This window comes from Salmo trutta, chromosome 7 (genome assembly GCF_901001165.1).
Source record: "Salmo trutta chromosome 7, fSalTru1.1, whole genome shotgun sequence".
NCBI lineage: Eukaryota > Metazoa > Chordata > Actinopteri > Salmoniformes > Salmonidae > Salmo > Salmo trutta.
In genome coordinates, this window is record NC_042963.1 from 43,847,168 (window position 1) to 43,868,085 (window position 20,918).

General features: G+C 40.7%; 1 protein-coding gene across 1 annotated transcript; it reads right to left on the reverse strand.

Moving 5' to 3' along the window:
- Positions 1–5,006: 5,006 nt before the first annotated feature.
- LOC115197472 (alpha-parvin) lies at positions 5,007–20,810 on the reverse strand. Its single transcript, XM_029759033.1, has 12 exons — positions 20,446–20,810; positions 16,246–16,335; positions 15,949–16,149; positions 15,656–15,796; positions 9,886–10,001; positions 9,591–9,649; positions 8,645–8,664; positions 8,419–8,480; positions 7,120–7,193; positions 6,930–7,047; positions 5,798–5,870; positions 5,007–5,198 (listed from the first exon to the last, which is right to left on the reverse strand). Exons 1-12 carry the CDS (start codon positions 20,570–20,572, stop codon positions 5,122–5,124), a joined length of 1,158 nt encoding a protein of 385 aa, XP_029614893.1. The 5' UTR covers positions 20,573–20,810; the 3' UTR covers positions 5,007–5,121.
- Between the last annotated feature and the right edge of the window lie 108 nt (positions 20,811–20,918).

Here is a 20,918-nt window from a genome sequence, read left to right on the forward strand (position 1 = left end):
GAGTAATGCAAAATATGTAAACATTATTAAAGTGACTAGTGTTCCATTATTAAAGTGGTCTATGTATGTGCTAGTGAACTGTACCTACAGCTGAGCCAACTTCTGACCTGCTCAACAAAGCATGGTTTTGACCATTGCAAAAGGCTGTAAGGTCATAAATGGACAGGGTGTGTTTTTACAACCACTTGTTTGCTTACATGTGTAAAAACAAACAACTCAATCAATCACAGGAAGACCAACCCACTCAAGTAGAGTATAGTGGGAAAAGCCTGTCACGATGTGATGCACCCCTCCTAGGGATGGCATGGGAGAGCACTAGCAAGCCAGTAACTCAGCAAGGGGGCTTGTCACTCCTGTGCCTTGCCGTTCACCTTCGCTCCCCTGGGCCAGGCTACACTCAATCATAGGACCTACTGAAGAGATGTCTTCAGTAAAGTCTTAAAGGTTGAGACCGATTCCGCGTCTCTCACATGGATCGGCAGACCATTCCATAAAAATAAAGCTCTATAGGAAAGCCCTGCCTCCAGGAACAGTAAGGAGGCCTGCCTCTTGTGACCATAACATATGTGTAGGTATGTACGGCAGGACCAAATGGTGAGATGGGTAGGACCAAGTCCATGTAATGCTTTGTAAGTTAGCAGTAAAACCTTGAAATCAGCCTTAGCTTTGGCAGGAAGCCAATGTAGCGGCCATTTCTTAAATCACTCACAGTGATACACACACACACACACACACACACGCACACAGGATAATGTGCTGCATTGCTAATATAATGCACAAGCAGAGACATTTTTACAGAAGCAGAAACATTACAAAGTGTAATTTTCAAGTCCAGATACCCTTGCCTGTCCATAAGTGTGTAACCTGTTGATTGTTATTGTTTTTGCTGACTAAGGTTGACCCCCCTCACCCTGAGGTCAGGGGTTAAATGTGACCTCTACTAAGCCATGTTTTGTGAAGAACAGATGGGAATTAAATACTTAATATAAAATCTGGATGGGGGAACTTGATATATGCTGTTGTATAATAAACATGTTATGGTGCTCTGCCTTAATTCCTTTTTCTCTGCCTTGGCCAGTGACTGTCCCATGGTTGCAGTATGATAAAGTGTCTACTTGATTTGAACATCACTTGTCATTGAGAGAAGATCTGGAAAAGTAGATCTGTGTGTGAGCAGTCGCCCTCTTGTGGTCAGAGGAAAGCAGTGTTGATGGGGGTAAATAGAAAGACAGGAAGGGATGCGGCGATGCTTGAGCATCCAAATGCTTTCAGATCATTGACAATTGAGCCTCTGGGACAGTAAATTTCATTTGAGCCCTACAGTGATTGAGAATAATTTCATTTCTCATTTCTTCCAGGCAACATAAATTCACTTGCATTCATTATTACACTGTCGTTATACCAGGTCATCTGAGGAGACATAAATATGACAGTTATCAATGCAAGCAGGTTTAGGATTTTACGACATTTAAAGCTCATAGTGGACTAAGCAGGACTTCAGGTTAATTGTGTTAAAACGATCATATAACCCACTCTGTTTCTATAACTTAGATGGAGTCGCATTCACTCTGCACATTCACGTATAACAAATGGTCTGATGAAAGAAGGGTATGTACATTCATTTGGATGACTGTGGTTCTTCTCAGGGATTGTGTTACAGGATAACAGGTTAGCAGCAGGCCTTTTCAAATGGGACATTTGAAGAGGTTGATGTCACATTACACGTAAACACATGGATATGTTTGTGCACCAATCGTCTCTCTGATTCATAGTCCACAGGGCTGCCTGTAATGTTATGGATGAATGCCCCAGCCTTTGATGTTGGCCCTGGTTTCTTAAGAGCATGTGAAAATCCCAACAGAGTGAAGCCAGGTCACATGACCCATAACGAAAGCAGCCTAACGGAGCAGACAGTGTGTCTATTTCGTTATCATGTTTAGCCTAGATGTGTTTAGCCATGTCCCAAAATAAATGATCAATCCTCACATGCAAATAAAAAGGGGGCCCAAGGTATCAAATTGTTTTCTTTACATCTCTGCCAATGGTCCCTTAGCTCTCCTCTCCTGTGCTCTCTACATTATAATGCCTGCTGCTTGTTTCTAGAGGTGAGGTGTGAGAGGCAGATGCACAAACACTAGCTCTCTTGTGAGGACAGGTAATGAAGGAATAAAGGCAGAGGGGGATGTGGAGCGAGAGGGGTAATTGCCCTCTAACGGGGAAACCACTAGCATCCACGAGTCAAGACATCTTTACACGAGCAGTCAATTACTCTGGTGTTCTTTTCTGGTCGTTTCTCTCTATTGGGTGGTAGTGTACTCAAATATATTGCAAAAACTACAAAATAAATTACAGCTGTATTCTCTTCTCACAGTGACATCCAGATATCATATAGCTAAAAGGCACATGACCTAATACATTGGTACACCGGGTAACCTTCAAATGATAAAATACAGAAAGAACCTAGTTTTCCTGTTGTTTCCCAACCAGTGACCACCTGCTACCAATCTTTAATAGTATTGTAGAGGTCACTCAGCTCTATTTTAGAAATATATGACAGGACATTTTCCTACAAACACTGTTCTAATCAAACCCTCCAAAATATCATATACTGTTCTGAAGAGGGAGAAGTGAGTTCGAGACCTATGGTAACACGACAGTAATGGAATAACATTCAATCAGCACAATATCCACAGATTGATTGTTTTATTTCAGGATTAACAGAGAAGTAATACAAACTATGGATAAATTAACTCTATTAATGTACCTACAGTAATTCAAGTACAGTGCATATGGATTGTAGTGTATATATAATTTCAAACACACAGTGTTTGCACAACCCCAAGTCTGACAGATTTTCACACCTTTAGACAGCTGCAAAAGGATAGCTTCAGTTGATAAAATTAGTGTTTTAACATTTAAACATTTAGGAATTTCATTTAGTTATAAAAAAAATGTATCATATATGATACATGAAAAACATTTGAGACTAAGTAAAATAACTTATTAAAATCAGTCAGCATTTTAAGTGGTGTCTTCCTAGTAATGGCATACAGTATGTTTAAATGAAGGCACATCAAGGATTAAAAAGGGAAAGGGGGATACCTAGTCAGTTGTACAACTGAATGCATTCAACTGAAATGTGTCTTCCGCATTTAACCCAACCCCTCTGAATCAGAGAGGTGCGGGGGGCTGCTTAATCAACAACCACGTCGTTGGCGCCCAGTGGAAACAAGTAATGAAAGTAGAAAAGGGTAAGTGAATGAAAACAAGTTCATCACTACATCAACCTTTTGAAAGATAACATTTTAAAGAATAAAAAAGGGCAATTATCATCAATAAAAATAACAATAAAAAAACAATCATACAATGACTGTTTTACCTAGACTTTTATGAACAAAATATATACAGTACCAGTCAAAAGTTGACACTCATTCAAGGGTTTTTCTTTATTTTTACTATTTTCTACATTGTAGAATAATAGTGAAGACATCCAAACTATGAAAGAACACATATGGAATCATGTAGTAACCCCAAAACAAGTTTTAGATTCTTCAAAGTAGCCACCCTTTGCCTTGATGACAGCTTTGCACACTCTTAGCATTCTCTCAACCAGCTTCACCTGGAATGCTTTTCCAACAACCTTGAAGGAGTTCCCACATATGCTGAGCACTTGTTGCCTGCTTTTCCTTGACTCTGTGGTCCTTCCTCATCCCAAACCATCTGAATTGGGCTTAGGTCAGGTGATTGTGGATGCCTGGTTATCTGATGCAGCACTCCATCACTCTCCTTCTTGGTCAATTAGCCCTCACACAGCCTGGAGGTAGTCCCACTAAGCACAAACCAGATGTGATGGTGTATCGCTGCAGAATGCTGTGGTAGCCATGCTGGTTAAGTGTGCCTTGAATTCTAAATAAATCACTATAGTGTCACCAGCAAAGCACCCCCACACCATCACCCCTCCTCCATGCTTCACGGTGAGAACCACACATGTAGAGATCATCCGTTCACCTACTCTACATCTCACAAAGACACGGCAGTTCGAAACAAATATCTAAAATTTGGACTGATCACCGGTCTAATATCCATTGCTCATGTTTCTTGGCCCAAGCGAGTCTCTTCTTATTGGTGTCCTTTATTCGTGGTTTCTTTGCAGCAACTTGACCATGAAGGCCTGAATCACACAGTCTCATCTGAACAGCTGATGTTGAGAGGTGTTTGTTACTTGAACTCTGTGAAGCATTTATTTGGGCTGCAATCTGAGGTGCCGTTAACTCTAATTAACTTATCCCCTGCAGCAGAAGTAATTCTGGGTCTTCCTTTCCTGATAGCCAGTTTCATCATAGCGCTTGATGCTTTTTGCGACTGCACTTGAAGAAACTTTAAAAGTTCTTGGCATTTTCCGGATTGACTGACCTGTCTTATAGTAATGATGGACTGTCATTTCTCTTTGCTTATTTGAGCTGTTCTTGCCATAATATGGACTTGGTCTTTTACCAAATAGGACTATCTTCTGTATACCACCCCTACCTTGTCACAACACAACTGATTGGCTCAAATGCATTAAGGAAAGAAATTCCACAAATTAACTTTTAACAAGGCACACCTGTTAATTGAAATGCATTCCAGGTGACTACCACATGAAGCTGGTTGAGAGAATGCTAAGAGCGCGCAAAGCTGTCATCAAGGCAAAGGGTGGCTACTTTGAAGAATCTCAAATATATTTTGATTTGTTGAACACTTATTTGGTTACTGCATGATTCCATATGTGTTATTTCATAGTTTTGATGTCTTCACTATTATTCTACAATGTAGAAAACAGTAAAAAATAAAGAAAAACCCTGGATTGCGTAGGTGTGTCCTAACTTTTGACTGGTACTGTATATTTAGTGTAGTTGCAGACAAGTAAAAAAATGACACATACAATTTATAGTTATTATTATGGCACATACAATATTTGGTACAATCTATTGCTAAATTGTTGTTTCATAATATAAATGCTTAATGTCTTGGATTGGTTCGTAGTGCTCTTGGCATAATTAAAATGCTTCCCTTGAAGCATGCAATTGTGAAAATTGCAATTGAATGTTTACCAGTAAAATTAGTGCCCACAACACCACATATTCAGTCCACATTTCTGTATCTGGTGAAGAGATTATACAGCACCCTCAGCGTGGACTTGAGGTCACAGTTCAAAATATCTGGGAAATAAGAACATATGAATAAACACATACAGACAGCAGTCACTAAAAAATCGAGGAGGATATGGCATAAAGGAAGTGTTTTGACCCTGAGAAAAGCATTCCGATTCAGAAATGACAAATCGTACTGCCAATGAAAAAGTACACTGAACATGAATGTGTGTTTCAACATGTAGTCATAGACACACTACTACATAATTCTAAGGACAAATTAAAAAACCCATTAATTACACACAGAACCCAAAAAGAAAACCTATTCACCAAGGGGCTTGGTGTGTGGTGCTTCTACTTCAACATAGTGTGACATTTGAGATTCACTGAATGGATTGGTAGAGTGAAAGAGCATAAAGACAAACTTCTTCCAGACTTGGTTGTATGTGAGAATACTGCTGTCAGGGCTTAGTGCCTGACAGAATTATCATAAACAAATCATTTATTTAGAGACAGATACACTGACACATTGAATTATCAGGAGTTATATGTATTGCTCCATATGGCTTTGCACTAAATGTTCAGCCTCAGAATATATATATTTAAAAAAAAAACATAATAATTGTCCATAGCAACTATATAATGACATCCTAAAAGAGAACTCCTACCTTCAGGCCTGGGTCTGGGTCTCTCCAGACCTCCATCTTGCATCAGCTCAAAGGAGAAGGACATGTTGTACACCTGCATGACAGAAACACAATGACAGCAACATTACAAAACAGAAGAGCCCTGCAAAGGTAGGCTACAGTATGAGGAAACAGCTCTCCAACGAACACACAATGCATACTATTCACACAAGTCATCACAGTTCCCCAGCCACATGTTCCTCGGTGTGGAAACATCAGTTCAATAAACCCATAACCCCTTTTCAGCTGAAAAAACCCCACTCATTCTGCACCAGCTAAAACATTAGATTAGAGGAAGGGGGAGGTGTTTCAGTCAGAATGTGGTTGTTGTTTGGTTGAATTGGTTCATGTAAAAGTGTGGTACTGAGTGTCAGTGCAGCGCCTGGTATTTCTAAGAACAGATCAGCTGGGGGTTGAAGGAGATTTAGGAAATATGGAGGGCAATTAGTAGCCAAAGCTTGAGAGAGTGAGAGCAAGAGAGAGAGAGAAAGAGAGAGATCTTGAGACAGTGCTAGAGAGAGAGTGAGTGGGAGAGAGAGAGCAGGAGAGAGAAAGAGAGAGAGGGCGGTGTAGAAATCAAGCAAGATCAACCATTGGAGGATTCCTTCAGGCGCATAGAGGGCACTCCTTTATAGCGCCTGTCCCTGAAAGGACCCCTTGTCCCTGCTCCCCTCCCTCTCTCTGCATTAGTGCTAATCTCTTGGCCACTTATTGATTTCCTATGCAGGAGCAGATTACAGATGCTGCCTGCGGGTGGGTGGGTGCCCACTCTGCTTGGCACAGCACAGCCTGCAGGAGAGGACCCAGGCTCATGTTTGACAGGGCGTCCCTTTAAAAAGCCTGCTAAGAATAGCTGTCAAGAGGCTTTGGGTTGCACATTGTCTACATGATAAATACTAATATCAGCAAATCATTTTGAAGGATTATAACTCTTGAATTTAACAATGGTGCAAATGATTGAATTATGTTTTATTCCAATGGATTTTTCAACAATTAGGGCCATAAAATCATAATTTGCTGGAAATGTATGAAATTAGTGTGTTCACTGTCATTAAAGTGCACCACACATAGAACATATACAATTTAGCAAAATGGAGAGTAAATGTCAACATACCTTTTGGTCAAAGTTCTCAGGTGTCAGGAAGAATTTATAGAGCGGAACAAAGTAGCCCTCCAGCAGTCCCAACAGCAGAACCAGGTAAACACCGTCAGCAAACCACAGATTAAAAAAACTAAAACATGGTTCTTCTTATCAATATACAAGTTGAGGTATATTTCTCGTTAGATAATTCTAGTTCATATACTGTACCTGTGTGTCCAGTTCAGCCACCTCCAGATTGAGCTTGTTCAAGTGTTTGTTCACAAAGGTGATGAGAGTCTGTGGAAACAGCAGCCATTTACAGTGAGATCCTGAAGTATTCGGACTGTGACACATTTGTTGTTGTTTTGGCTCTGTTCTCCAGCACTTCGGATTTGAAAATGGTACAAGACTGCGATCTTAAAGTGCAGACTGTCAGCTTTAAATTGAGGGTATTTTCAATTGGGAAATTAGAGCACTTTTTGTACATAGTCCCCCAATTATAGAGAACCAAAAGTATTTGGACAAATTCAGTTATATGTGTATTAAAGGCCCAGTGCAGCCACAAATGTGATTTTCCTTTGTTGTATATATATTTCCAGCCTAGGAGGTTGGAATAATACTGTGAAATTTGGAAAAGTATGATAATGCCCATTTAGTGTAAGAGCTCTTTGAAAAGACAGACATTTCAGCCTGTTTTGTTGGGATGGAGATTTGGTCTTCCATGGTGACATCACCATGCGGTAAATTAGTTAATAGACCAATAAGAGAGTTCCAAACCTCTCTGCCTATAACAGAATATTTTCAATTCCCCCCTCCCCACTCAGACCACTTGCAGACAGTCCAAGCAAAATTATTGCTTGAGAAACTACTCTTTGCTAAGAAGCTATTTTTATTTATTTTTTGACTATTTTAATTGAAAACAATCACAGTAAGGAACTTAAATGTTACCCAGAAATTATTTGATATTGAGATAAAAAAAAAACGGCTGCATTGGACATTTAAATTATTCAAACAGTTTGTATTTGTTCCTATATTCCTAATGTGTGACTCTACAAACTTTTTGGATGCATTTGCAGTTTGTTTTGGTTGTGTTTCAGATTATTTTGTGCCCAATAGAAATGAATGGTAAATCATGTATTGTCATTTGAGTTGTTTACCATTAATTTATTTTGGACACTAAATAATCTAAAACTCAATCAAAACAAACTGAAAATGCATTAAAACAAGTTTGTAGTCACAAGTTAGGAATATGGGACCAAATACAAAACTTTTGACTACTTTAATACACACAAAACTGTAAGTGAATTTGTCCAAATACTTTTGGTTCCCTAAAATGGGGGGACTATGTACGAAATGTGCTGTAATTTTATAACTGTTCATCAGATATGGATGAAAATACCCTACAATCAAAGCTGACCGAATGCGCTTTATCCTCATTCATTGTATCATGTGGAATAGAGCCAAAACAATAGCAACAGTACAATAAAACACTGCTGCAGTATTAACAATTAACACACAGTACCTTTTTCACCACATTGAGCTTGTCTGGAGCATGGTCAAACAGGGTGTGAAAAGCATCTCGCTCTTAATGGACGGAGAGAACAGTCATACCGTTACTCAAAGAAACGATGCAAAAAATGTCACGGTAGTCAATGACAAGTACTGAAAACTGTGCCTTGAAGACCAAAAATGTCCATTTGCGACTCATGAGAAAATGCATCAGTAGAGAATAAACAGTGAATACGTACCATGTCTCCCAGACAAAGCCCTGAGGGAAACGAGAAGAAAACAAGTTCTAAACCTACATTTGGTCTGCAAGGACAGGTCACAAAGAACTGAATTACATTTATATAACAGCATACTTCTATTCTACAAGTCCTATTGATACGTTTATGTCAACCAGATAAACAATATTGTTGGTGGTGAATACAGTAATGTTGATGGAGTACATAATAGGTTCACTTTGGTGAACATTTAACAAAATGGATGTCTCCATTGTGGTATTGTCAGAGCCAGGCATGTTGGGTCAAGGGGCTGCTGCAACATCCCAACAGCTATCACACAAAGGAGGCTAACAAGGGATGGCTTGGACACACACACACACACACACACACACACACACACACACACACACACACACACACACACACACACACACACACACAGGCACAGCGCTCCTTCTCTTCATGGTGTAATCTCTAATGACAGTGGCAGGGCTGGGCAGCAGTCCAGGTCGTATGATAACAACCCTGTGACCATGACTATAATATGAGCACACTGCCCGCCCACTTATCTCCCCAGCTGCTCTGGGCCTGCTGGACCGCTCCAACCTCAGCTGGGGCTGTGCTACACTGGCAAGGAACCACACATCCCTGTCCATACAATGGTCTACTGTGTTCATAGATGCTGGCGAAACAATTGTGCTTGAACACCTATAATAGAATGCAGTTATTTCAGAATATAGCCTTTCATAAAGGCTGCAGGAGGGATTGCATTTGAGAGTGGAAAATGTATAAGAACTAAATATTGGAAATAAGATGGCATTGTGTTTTTGGGAGGGGCAATGATATGTGGCGTACTAAGGTACTACTAAGGTGTACTAAGGTAAACCTCTCTCTATTTCTGACATAACAGACTGAGTGAGGAGTGCGAGTTCTATCAATGAGAAAAGAGGCAAGCTGAGAGCTGACATACACTGTATTGCCTGTGATCTCCTCCTGGATCTGGCGGGACTGAAGAATTCCCTCCCTTTTCTGAGAAAAAAGACAGACAAAATGCCAAATGAAACAGGAGAATCTGCCTTGCATTAAAGGGGCCTATAATTGTATCTAAAGAGTGGGAGTATTTCATTTTTATTCATCACATTTATAAGCATGTATAGCAAAGTTATTTTCACATGTAACTAATATGCATACGACTTCAGATACTTAGGCTATTTCAAATATCATCCATGTGTACTATATTTCAAGCCAAATAAGATGTACAGTACCTGAACCACCACTACTTGGATGGACACGTGGTTAGGAAGTCTGATTGGTGCTCTGAAGTGTTGAGACAGCGCCACCAACAGATGAAGAATGGCCCCTATACTCTTAGCATGTACAGCTGGACAAGAGAGACAGAAAGGGGAATTTGCTTAAGCTTTGAATGGTTGAAAGAACAATCAATAAAGTAAACAAGGCTTTGATTTCTCCCTACTAAAATGCTAAATTAAAGGAGAGGTATCTAAAAGCCCTCTGATATCTGTTTGATCCTTTCAGGCTAAGTGGATCAGAACAGAGGAGTGTGTTACATCCCCCTTAAGTGTTTTTCCCCAGCTTAAAAGAATAGGTTGAAAGCAGGGAACAATTGCATTGATTCAGTTAGCACTTGGGTGACAAAAGTCTGCGGTAAATTTGATCAAAGACTCCTCCATCATGTCATACAATTGTTTCTCTTTTTGATGTAGTTATTTCATGCATTCATACTTCTTTCAAAACAAAAATCTTACCTTGAAGAATGTGTACAGTACCTTCAGAAAATATTCATACCCCTTGACTTATTCCACATTTTGTTGCGTTACAGCCTGAACTCTAAATGGATGAACATTTTTTTTTCTCCCTCACCCATCTACAGCTAGCCTAGCGGTTTAGCGCGTTGGACCAGTGACCGAAAGGTTGTTGGTTCGAATCCCAGATCCAGCAAGTTGTAAAAATCTGCCATTCTGCCTTTGAGCAAGGCAGTTAACCCCCAACAACAACTGCTCCCCGATGACGTCGTTTAAGGTAGCCCCTCACCTCTCTGATTCAGAGGGGTTTGGTTAAATATGCAAGACACATTTCAGTTGAATGCATTCAGTATCTATCCCCTTTCCCGACACACAATACATTTACATTACATTTTTTAGTCATTTAGCAGACGCTCTTATCCAGAGCGACTTACAGTAATGAATGCATACATTTCAATTCATTTCATACATTTTTTTTTCTCGTACTGGCCCCCCGTGGGAATCGAACCCACAACCCTGGCGTTGCAAACACCATGCTCTACCAACTGAGCCACAGGGGGAGACACTCTAGACCAAAACTGTTACAGACCTATATCTATCCTGCCCTGCCTTTCCGAGCAAGGTCTTTAAAAGCCAAGTTAACAAACAGATCACCGACCATTTTGAATCCCACTGTACCTTCTCCGCTATGCAATCTGGTTTCCGAGCTGGTCATGGGTGCACGTCAGCACCCATGACCTTGGACCGCCGAGTGCTGAAGCGCGTAGCACTGGCCTGGGTATCCTGGAAGGATATTGAACTCATCCCATCAGTAGAGGATGCCTGGTTGTTCTTTAAAAGTGCTTTCCTCACCATCTTAAATAAGCATGCCCCATTCAAAAATAAACAACAGATATAGCCCTTAGTTCACTCCAGACTTGACTGCACTTGACCAGCACAAAAACATCCTGTGCCGTACTGCATTAGCATCAAATAGCCCCCGGGATATGCAACTTTTCAGAGGGGGATGACCGCGGCAGCTTTCCAATCTTTGGGGATCTCAGACGATACGAAAGGGAGATTGAACAGGGTAGTAATAGGGCTTGCAACAATTGCGGCAGATAATTTTAGAAAGAGAGGGTCCAGATTGTCTAGCCCAGCTGATTTGTAGGGGTCCAGATTTGCAGCTCTTTCAGAACATCAGCTATCTGGATTTGGGTGAAGGAGAAATGGGGGAGGCTTGGGAAAGATGCTGTGGGGGGTGCAGGGCTGTTGACCGGGGTAGGGGTAGCCAGGTGGAAACCATGGCCAGCCGTAGAAAAATGCTTATTGAAATTCTCAATTATAGTAGATTTGTCAGTGGTGACAGTGTTTCCTAGCCTCAGTGCAGTGGGCAGCTGGGAGGAGGTGCACTTATTCTCTATGGACTTTACAATGTCCCAAAAACATTTTGGAGTGTGTGCTACAGGATGAACATTTATTTTTGAAAAAGCTAGCCTTTGCTTTCCTAACTGCCTATAATCGCCGCCAAAGGTGCTTAGGGGTGTAAAGACTTATGTACATTTAATATTTCATTTTCAATAAAGTTGCAAATATTTCTAAAAACATGTTTTCACTGTCATTATGGGGTATTGTGTGTAGATGGGTGAGATAAATATATTTAATACATTTTAAATTCAGGCTGTAAGACAACAAAATATGGAATAAGTCAAGGGGTATGAATACTTTCTGAAGGCACTGTATATTTCCTTGATTACTTCACTCCTCTCATTTTCTCATACAAACATGTTGCTAAAACAATTCCTGAGTGCTATTACCATCTTCTGGTTAAAAAGCTTTCAGAAAATAGACAATAGGCAAAACTAAAGCGCATCACTGAAATGTACAGACAGACATTCCTCTTCATTAGAGGGAAAACTCAATCGGAAGCCGAGAACTCAATGACCAGAGAAACAAGTATGAACTCTTTACTCGCTGAACATCGATCCAGTACCCTGCACATTGTAAATATGGTACTGGAACTGACCCTGTATATAGTATACTTACTTACTGTATCGGGTTCTTCTTATTTTTATATCTTGTGTGTTTTTGTTCTACCTTGTTAATTTTAGTATTACATAGTTCTTGATTACTGCATTGTTGGGGTTAGGGAGAGGCATTTTACTGTAGTTGTCTATGTGACATTAAAACTTGAAAAATCACCCATGTGTTCTAGGGCTGTTATGATAACAGTATTGCGATACTCCTTAGTATCGTGGCAAAGAAACAAAACACGAAGCGGATGAAACTTCTTTTGGAAAACACCCATAATGTTGGAAACAAACATCATTATGTTGTCATCCAGAGTCACATTTATTTATTTTCCAAAATATAGCACACAATATTGTACATACAGCAGGTTTTTAAAGGACCAAAGAATTTGGTCTGCTTCGTGTTTTAATTTTTGCCTTGGAAAAAAAATTAAGATACTGTTATTGTCACAGCCCTATTAAAATCCTTTCATAAAATAGAGACGTCAAGGCAAAGCTAAAGTGCTTCACTAAAATATACAGACAGACATTCCTCTTCAGTAGAGAGCAAGCAAAGGGAAGCAGAGAAAACTCAATTACCAGTAAGCAAAGTATGGACTCTTAGCTAGCTGAACATCACCCACGTACCCACGTAGTCTATCTGTTGGACCACTTAGTCTGTCTCTCCAGGGCTGCATTCATTAGAACCAAACAGAGGAAATCGGACTGAAACATGGAGGGACGAGCTGAACCTCCCACTCCTCTTCTGGTTAGAGCCAGTTTGCGCTATTCTGTGAAGGGAGTAGTACACAGTATGTATGAGATCTTCAGTTTTCGGCAATATCTCACATGGAATAGCCTTAATTTCTCGAAACAATATAGAATGACGAGTTTCAGAAGATAGTTGTTTGTTTCTGGCCATTTTGAGCCTGTAATCGAACCCACTAATGCTGATGCTCCAGATACACAACTAGTCTAAAGGCGGCCAGTTTTATTGCTTCTTTAAAATCAGCACAACCGTTTTCAGCTGTGCTAACATAGTTATTTTAAAACTGACAATTTTTGTTTGCCTTTCTTTCAAAAACAAGGACATTTCTAAACTTTTGAACGGTAGTGTATATCTCGACACAATCCTGTCTCGGAGATCTACAGACAATTCCTTCGACCTCATGACTTGGTTTTTGCTCTGACATGCACTGTCAACTGTGGGAGCTTATATAGACAGGTGTGTGCCTTTCCAAATCATGTCCAATCAATTGAATTTACCACAGGTGGACTCCAATCAAGTTGTAGAAACATCTCAAGGATGATCAATGGAAACAGGATGCACCTGAACTCAATTTTGAGTCTCATAGCAAAGGGTCTGAATACTTGAAGGTATCTGTTTTTTATTTCTTATACATTTGCAAAGAAATTCAAAAAAAATGTTTTTGCTTCGTCATTATAGGGTATTATGAGTAGATTGATGAGGAACATTTGAGATTTTATCCATTTTAAAATAAGGCTGTAACGTAAAAAAAAGAAGAAAAAAAAGTAAATGGGTCTGAATACTTTCCGAATGCACTGTATAACAGCCTCCACTCTTCTGGGAAGGCTTTCCACTAGATATTGGAACATTACTGCTTTGACTTGCTTCCATTCAGCCCCAAGAGCATTAGTGAGGTCGGCTACTGATGTTGGGCAATTCGGCCTGGCTCGCAGTCGGCATTCCAATTCATCCCAAGGGTGTTTGATGGGGTTGAGGTCAGGGCTCTGTGCAGGCCAGTCAAACTCTTCCACACCAAACTCAACAAACCATTTCTGTTTTTACCTGGCTTTGTGCATGGGGCCACTGGCATGCTGAAACAGGAAAGGGCCTTCCCCAAAGTGTTGCTACAAATTTGGAAGGTGGAGGAGTGCAAGGTCTCTAACATCCACCAGCTCTGTGATGTCGCCATGGAGGAGTGGAAGAGGACTCCAGTGGCAACCTGTGAAGCTCTGGTGAACTCCATGCCCAAGAGGGTTAACGCAGTGCTGGAAAATGATGGTGGCCACACAAAATATTGACACTTTGGGCCCAATTTGGATATTTTCACTTAGGAGTGTACTCACTTTTGTTGCCAGCGGTTTAGACATTAATGGCTGTGTGTTGAGTTATTTTGAGGGGACAGCAAATGTACACTGTTATACAAGCTGTACACTCACTACTTTACATTGTAGCAAGGTGTCATTTCTTCAGTGTTGTCACATGAAAAGATATACTCAAATATTTACAAAAATGTGAGGGGTGTACTCACTTTTGTGAGATACTGTATATCTCCCTCACTAACTTTAAGCATTAGCTGTCAGAGCAGCTTACCGATCATTGTACCTGTACACAGCCCATCTGTAAATAGTGACATTGGGCTGTGCATTATCATGCTGAAACATGAGGTGATAGCGGGTGAATGGCACGACGATGGGCCTCAGGATCTCATCACAGTATCTCAGTGTATTGAAATTGCCATTGATAAAATGCAATTGTGTTTGATGTCCGTAGCTTATGCCTGCCCATACCCCCAAAATGAGGCACTATGTTCACAACGTTGAACAGCAAACCGGAGGTCCTGGGCTGGCGTGGTTACACGTGGTCTGCGGTTGAGGCCGGTTGGACATACTGCCAAATTCTAAAACAAATGTTGTTGGAGGCGGCTTATGGTAAAGTTATGAACATTCAATTCTCTGTCAACAACTCTGGTGGACATTTCTGCAGTTAGCATGCCAATTGCACACTCCCTCAAAACTTGAGACATGTGGCATTGTGCTGTGACAAAATGTGGCAAAATTTTAAGTGCCCATTTTTTCTCCCCAGCACAAGGTGCACCAGTGTAATCATGCTGTTTAATCAGCTTCTTGATATGCCACACCTGTCAGGTGGATGGATTATCTTGGCAAATGAGAAATGCTCACTAACAGGGATGTAAACAAATTTGTGCATACAATTTCAGAGAAATAAGCTTTTTGTACGTATGGAACATTTCTGGGATCAACACTTTACATGCGGGGTGGCAGGTAGCCTAGAGGTTAGAGCATTGGGCCAGTCTTCACTGATTTGGGCCAGTCTTCACTGATTTCTGAAAGGTTGCTGGATCGAATCCCCAAGCTGACATCCCCAAGCTGACATCTGTCGTTCTGCCCCTGATCAAGGCAGTTATCCCACTGTTCCCTGGTAGGCCATCATTGTAAATAAGAATTTGTTATTAACTGACTTGCCTAGTTAAATAAAAATATATTTCTGTTCAGTGTAGTTCTCAGCCTTTACTTACAGTCCACGTTCCATTTGATGCTCCTGGCGGAGATCTTGATGGAGTCGTTGATCCTCTCCAGAACCGTCTGTAGCATCTGCTTCTGGGTGATCTCCGACTGGGTCACCTCAGCCACGTTCAGCTTCTCCCCCTCCAGCTTCTCTGAGACACGCATATAAAGACAACAGCATTCATTTGGTCAGTGGTCTTCTTTAGCATAAATAAAGACATTCCTGTCAAAGAGAGAAAGGCCAGATGGAGAAGGCGATTGGTAGTAGGGTGGAATTAGTGTTCCTTTAAGTTTGATGGAGAACCAATTGGGGATTTGAATTGTTCCTCATCAAAGAGTTTCTGCAGAACCTGCCCGTCGTATAGATCCTCAGCCAGGTCCTTCACGATGATCCTCTCTCCTACCAACACATCATTGATCCAGTCGATCAGCACCTTCTGGAGTTCCTGTAGTTTGCTGTGGTTCTTGGAGTTGGGGTCGACAATGGTGCGAAACTCATTCTCCTCTGCAGAAACAGAAAGAACGGGTGGGTTTAGCCAGTTTTAAGACCTTTCATAATTTATGACCAGGGCTCTCAGATTGGGATATATGCTGTACTTACCTAACACGGTGTCCTCTGGGTCCAGTTCATATTGGGTGGGGCTCAGGGGCAGGTTGATGGCGTTCATCCCTTCCTCCTGGAGCTCAGACACTGTAGGGAGGGAGAGATGGGAGAGTTCAGAGAGACCATACTACATCATTTACATTTTAGTCATTTAGCAGACGCTCTTATCCAGAGCGACTTACAGTAGTGAATGCATACATTTCATACATTTTTGTCTCCGTACTGGTCCCCCGTGGGAATCGAACCCACAACCCTGGCGTTGCAAACACCATGCTTTACCAACTGAGCCACACATCATGTCACTCACAATGCATCCTCTCAACACTCCACCTTTCAGTGCAATAGCTATAAATTCACATAGCAAAGAGGCGGCACAAACAGTAAGCCACTTACAACTTGTGATGATTCTACGAATTAGGCTTTATACAATTTAGATGACTACTACTACATGTTTCTTTTTGCACTATTTTTAATGTCAGTGAGAATTCTGCAAGTATGAGCAATCCACCATAAATAAGCGTAAAGGTCAGGGGGAAAATGAGAGGATGTTGTTAAGGCGGGTGGGTTCCCAACTACTGGGATAAGGATCAAAATTGGCACCATCCTCTCTGAAGTGCTTCCAAACAGCACATGATAGCACTGCAATAGTGTTCCCACACCACTAATACACTAGCTAACTACTCCCACAGCCATTTGGTCCAAATAGCCTAGCATTAACAAAGGAGTAGAATTGGGTTTTGCTTGCTTTATCATGTCTAATATGGTATGTTATTGAGGAGTAGTGGTTCTTTCTGTAAGTGGTTTCCCTCACTGATTTCTCTGTCTTTCCTCAAGGAATATGGACTTTCCCCTCACCTACACATGGGAAAAACACAGCAATTTCATCTACTACTTAGTGGCCCTCCTCCGTCCACATATAGTCCTTCTCCCAATGCTATATCTCACAACACAGAGATGTTCTAAAGGGGATGACTCTTACTGTTCTTAAATCAATATTTAAAAAATCCTTAGCTCACTGCACCACCTCAGCTTTCAGTGTCACTGTTCCTAAATATACTTATCCGATCTGACACGGTTCTCAGTTAATCAAGATAATGTAATTTCCCCATCTGTTAGTTAGTCTCACATACCCCCGACCTTGGAGCAACGTAAGCCTATAGGCATTCAAAGATTGCGGAAGTAAGCCGTCTGGCTCGAGAGATCTGTTAGTAGTCTATTTGTCCCGCAGGTGTAATGTTCAGATGTACCGATCCTGTGCAGGTGTTGTTACACGTGGTCTGCCACTGCGAGGACGATCAGCTGTCCGTCCTGTCTCCCTGTAGGCTGTCTTAGGCGTCTCACAGTACGGACATTGCAATTTTTTGCCCTGGCCACATCTGCAGTCCTCATGCCTCCTTGCAGTCCTCATGCCTCCTAACTTGGCAATGTCTGTATGAACCTTGTATAGGCTACTTGCTCAGCCCGCAAATGAAAGATAAAATCAACTGCTATTGAAATTATACACGCATCATTAACTTTTCTGTCAGATCTTGACCCTGGCCAGTACATTTATCCATTTGGGTCAGTAGCTTTCAGTTTGCACTGGCAAGTTTACCTAAATGTCAAGCCCCGCTGTGTGCGGTGCGCATAGGGCCTATATGTGTAACAATTTGTGTAGCCATTAGCGATGCTAATGATAGCCTAACTGTTTTTTGGTTGATGGAAAGGCAATTAAAAGGTAACTACAAAGTAGCCTATCATGATTATTTGAACCAATCCTGTGGCCATTTATTTTGAAATCTCCATCACAAGTGCGCCACACACAACGCCGCTGGCCAAACACAAAACACAAATCAGTCCTTCACCCAACTTTGTGGTATCATTTTGGTATCAAGCATCATTTTTTGGGGGGGGGGAGGGGTTGCAGAAAACATGGCACTTTGAAATCTGCAATAAATACATTTTGCACTTTATTTTAATATTGTATCAATGTAAGAACACAAGAGCATGCTAATGTAAAAGATAGCTAGTCATTATTATCCTGGTTCTGTACGGAATGCAGGCACATTATGGGACACAGGCCAGGTCATTATTAATAATAATACAAAAAGAGGCCTACAAGCCACAATGTCTCACGCTTTGTTTGATGGTCACAAGCCATCAAACAAAGCCAAGCTGCTTGAATTGTTGCGCCGGGAGTGGCATAAAGTCACCCAAAATCAAATGTGAAAGACTGGTGGAGAGCATGCCAAGACGCATGAAAGCTGTGATTGAAAAACAGGGTTATTCTACCAAATATTGATTTCTGAAATTTCCTTAAGTTAAAACATTAGTATTGTGTTGTTTAAAAATGAATATGAACTTATTTTCTTTGCATTAGTCGAGGTCTGACAACACTGCATCTTTTTTGTTATCTTGACCAGTTGTCATTTTCTGCAAATAAATGCTCTAAATGACAAAATGTTTATTTGGAATTTGGGAGAAATGTTGTCAGTAGTTTATAGAATAAAACAAAAATGTTCATTTTACCCAAACACATACCTATAAATAGTAAAACCAGAGAAACTGATAATTTTGCAGTGGTCTCTTAATTTTTTCTAGAGCTGTATATACACTACCGGTCAAATGTTTTAGAACACCTTCTCATTCAAGGGTTTGTCTTTATTTGTACTATTTTCACATTGTAGAATAATAGTGAAGACAACAAAACTATGAAATAACACATTTGGAATCATCTAGCAACCCAAAAAAAATGTTAAAAAAATCTAAATATATTTTATATTTGAGACTCTTCAAATAGCCACAATTTTCCTTGATGACAGCTTTGCACACTCTTGGCATTCTCTCAACCAGCTTCATGAGGGAGTCACCTGGAACGCCATCCCATCTGGTGTGCGCTTAGTGGGGCTATCATTATTTTTTCAACAGGACAATGACCCAACACACCTCTAGGCTGTGTAAGGGCTATTTGACCAAGGAGAGGGATGGAGTGGTGCATCTGATGACCTGGCCTTCACAATCACCCGACCTCAACACAATTGAGATGAGTGGGACCGCAAAGTGAAGGAAAAGCAGCAAACAAGTGCTCAGCATATGTGGGAACACCTTCAAGACTGTTGGAAAAGCATTCCTCATGAAGCTGGTTAATTGAAATGCATTCCAGGTGACTCCCTCATGAAGCTGGTTGATAGAATGCCAAGAGTGTGCAAAGCTGGCATCAAGGCAAAGGTTGGTACTTTGAAGAAACTGAAATATAAAATACACTTCAATTTGTTAAAAAAAAAAGTTGGTTACTATATAATTTCATGTGTGTTATTCATAGTTTTGATGTCTTCACTATTATTCTACAATGTAGAAAGTAGTAAAAATACATTAAAACCCTTGAATGAGTAGGTGTGTCCAAACTTTTGAGTGGTACTGTATTAAAAAGAATTGTGCAACCAAATCATGTGCTGGTGCTACCAATGGAGAAAAAAAGTTGTTGGTGGAAAAACTTAAGTGTAGAACCCTGCCCTAACCCAGCGAACTTTTGCCACAACAAATTGCAATTTGTAACATATCATACGAATTGTAATTCATAACATACGAAATGGATGATGGACATCCACAAATTAATACATACCATACGTAACATATCATACTATTTTGAGCATCCCGGATATAGGTTTACTATGTTACATCTACCCCTAAATCCAGGTTGCAGCAATAGTGTTCCTTACATGCCAATCGTAGCCTGCATCTATAGTAAATAACCCTACTGTAGTAAGTAATCTAGTAACTCTACTAGGCACTGCACTGTATTCATCCCCAGGCTGCCCTACTGGTCAAGGAAGTTTAAATAGAATACATTATTTGAGTGTAATGACTAGTATACAGACAGGCAGTATTATGTATGTATCCTAGATAGGCCTTGAGGCTACTCCATTCTGATATATTAAATGAATGTGCAGGCGGATTCGTTATGGCTTTACTAGTAATAAATTGACAGAATCAGACGGAGTATACAATAGATTAGGTTGTGACTTCATTGCACAATGCATTTTCTGTAATAATTTGCGCCGCTCAGATTGAAAAATTGCTGTAGCTAGAGTTCAAATGGGCTACACTGTCGCTCCATAAAACACACGTTTTCTTCCTGTCCTTTTCTGTTGACAAACAACTGCTCGCAAATTAAGTTTAGATATGTTTTTGACAGTATTGTTTTGATCTGAACTTTACCTTCTTTTGCTTTCTTTCTTCTTACTAAAGTTCCTCCAAATTTTCCCAGGAACGAGTCATCTTTTTTTCTGGAAGTGGGAGATTTCGGAGTAGTCGGCGATTTGGGAGAGGACGGCGAAGAAGCCATGATCACATTTAGCCAAAACTCAAAAGGTACAATCAAAAAGTAAAGTTACACATTTAGTAGATCTCTGAATTAAATTGATATAAGTCACGTTCTGTTCGAATCAATGTTCACTATAACGAAAACGGAATTCCAAACATTCGTCCAAACATTCATCCCTCGAATCCTTTCCTTGTTCCCATATGTAGTTTCCTCCCCTAACTTGGGCTCCCGAGTGGCGCAGCGGTTTAAGGCACTGCATCTCAGTGCTAGAGGTGTCACTACAGACACCCTGGTTCGAATCCAGGCTGTATCACAACCGGCCGTGATTGGGAGTCCCATAGGGCGGCGAACAGGGTTTGGCCAGTGT

What these genes read in the sequence shown, in the direction of transcription:
- LOC115197472 (XM_029759033.1), bottom strand. Translation starts at nt 20,572, where the DNA reads ATGGCTTCTTCGCCGTCCTCTCCCAAATCGCCGACTACTCCGAAATCT. An exon ending in AGCTCAATGTGGTGAAAAAG is followed by an intron (nt 7,194 to 8,418) that starts GTACTGTGTGTT and finishes CTGTTTCCACAG; the next exon opens with ACTCTCATCACCTTTGTGAA. An exon ending in ACCCAGACCCAGGCCTGAAG is followed by an intron (nt 5,199 to 5,797) that starts GTAGGAGTTCTC and finishes CTTATTTCCCAG; the next exon opens with ATATTTTGAACTGTGACCTC.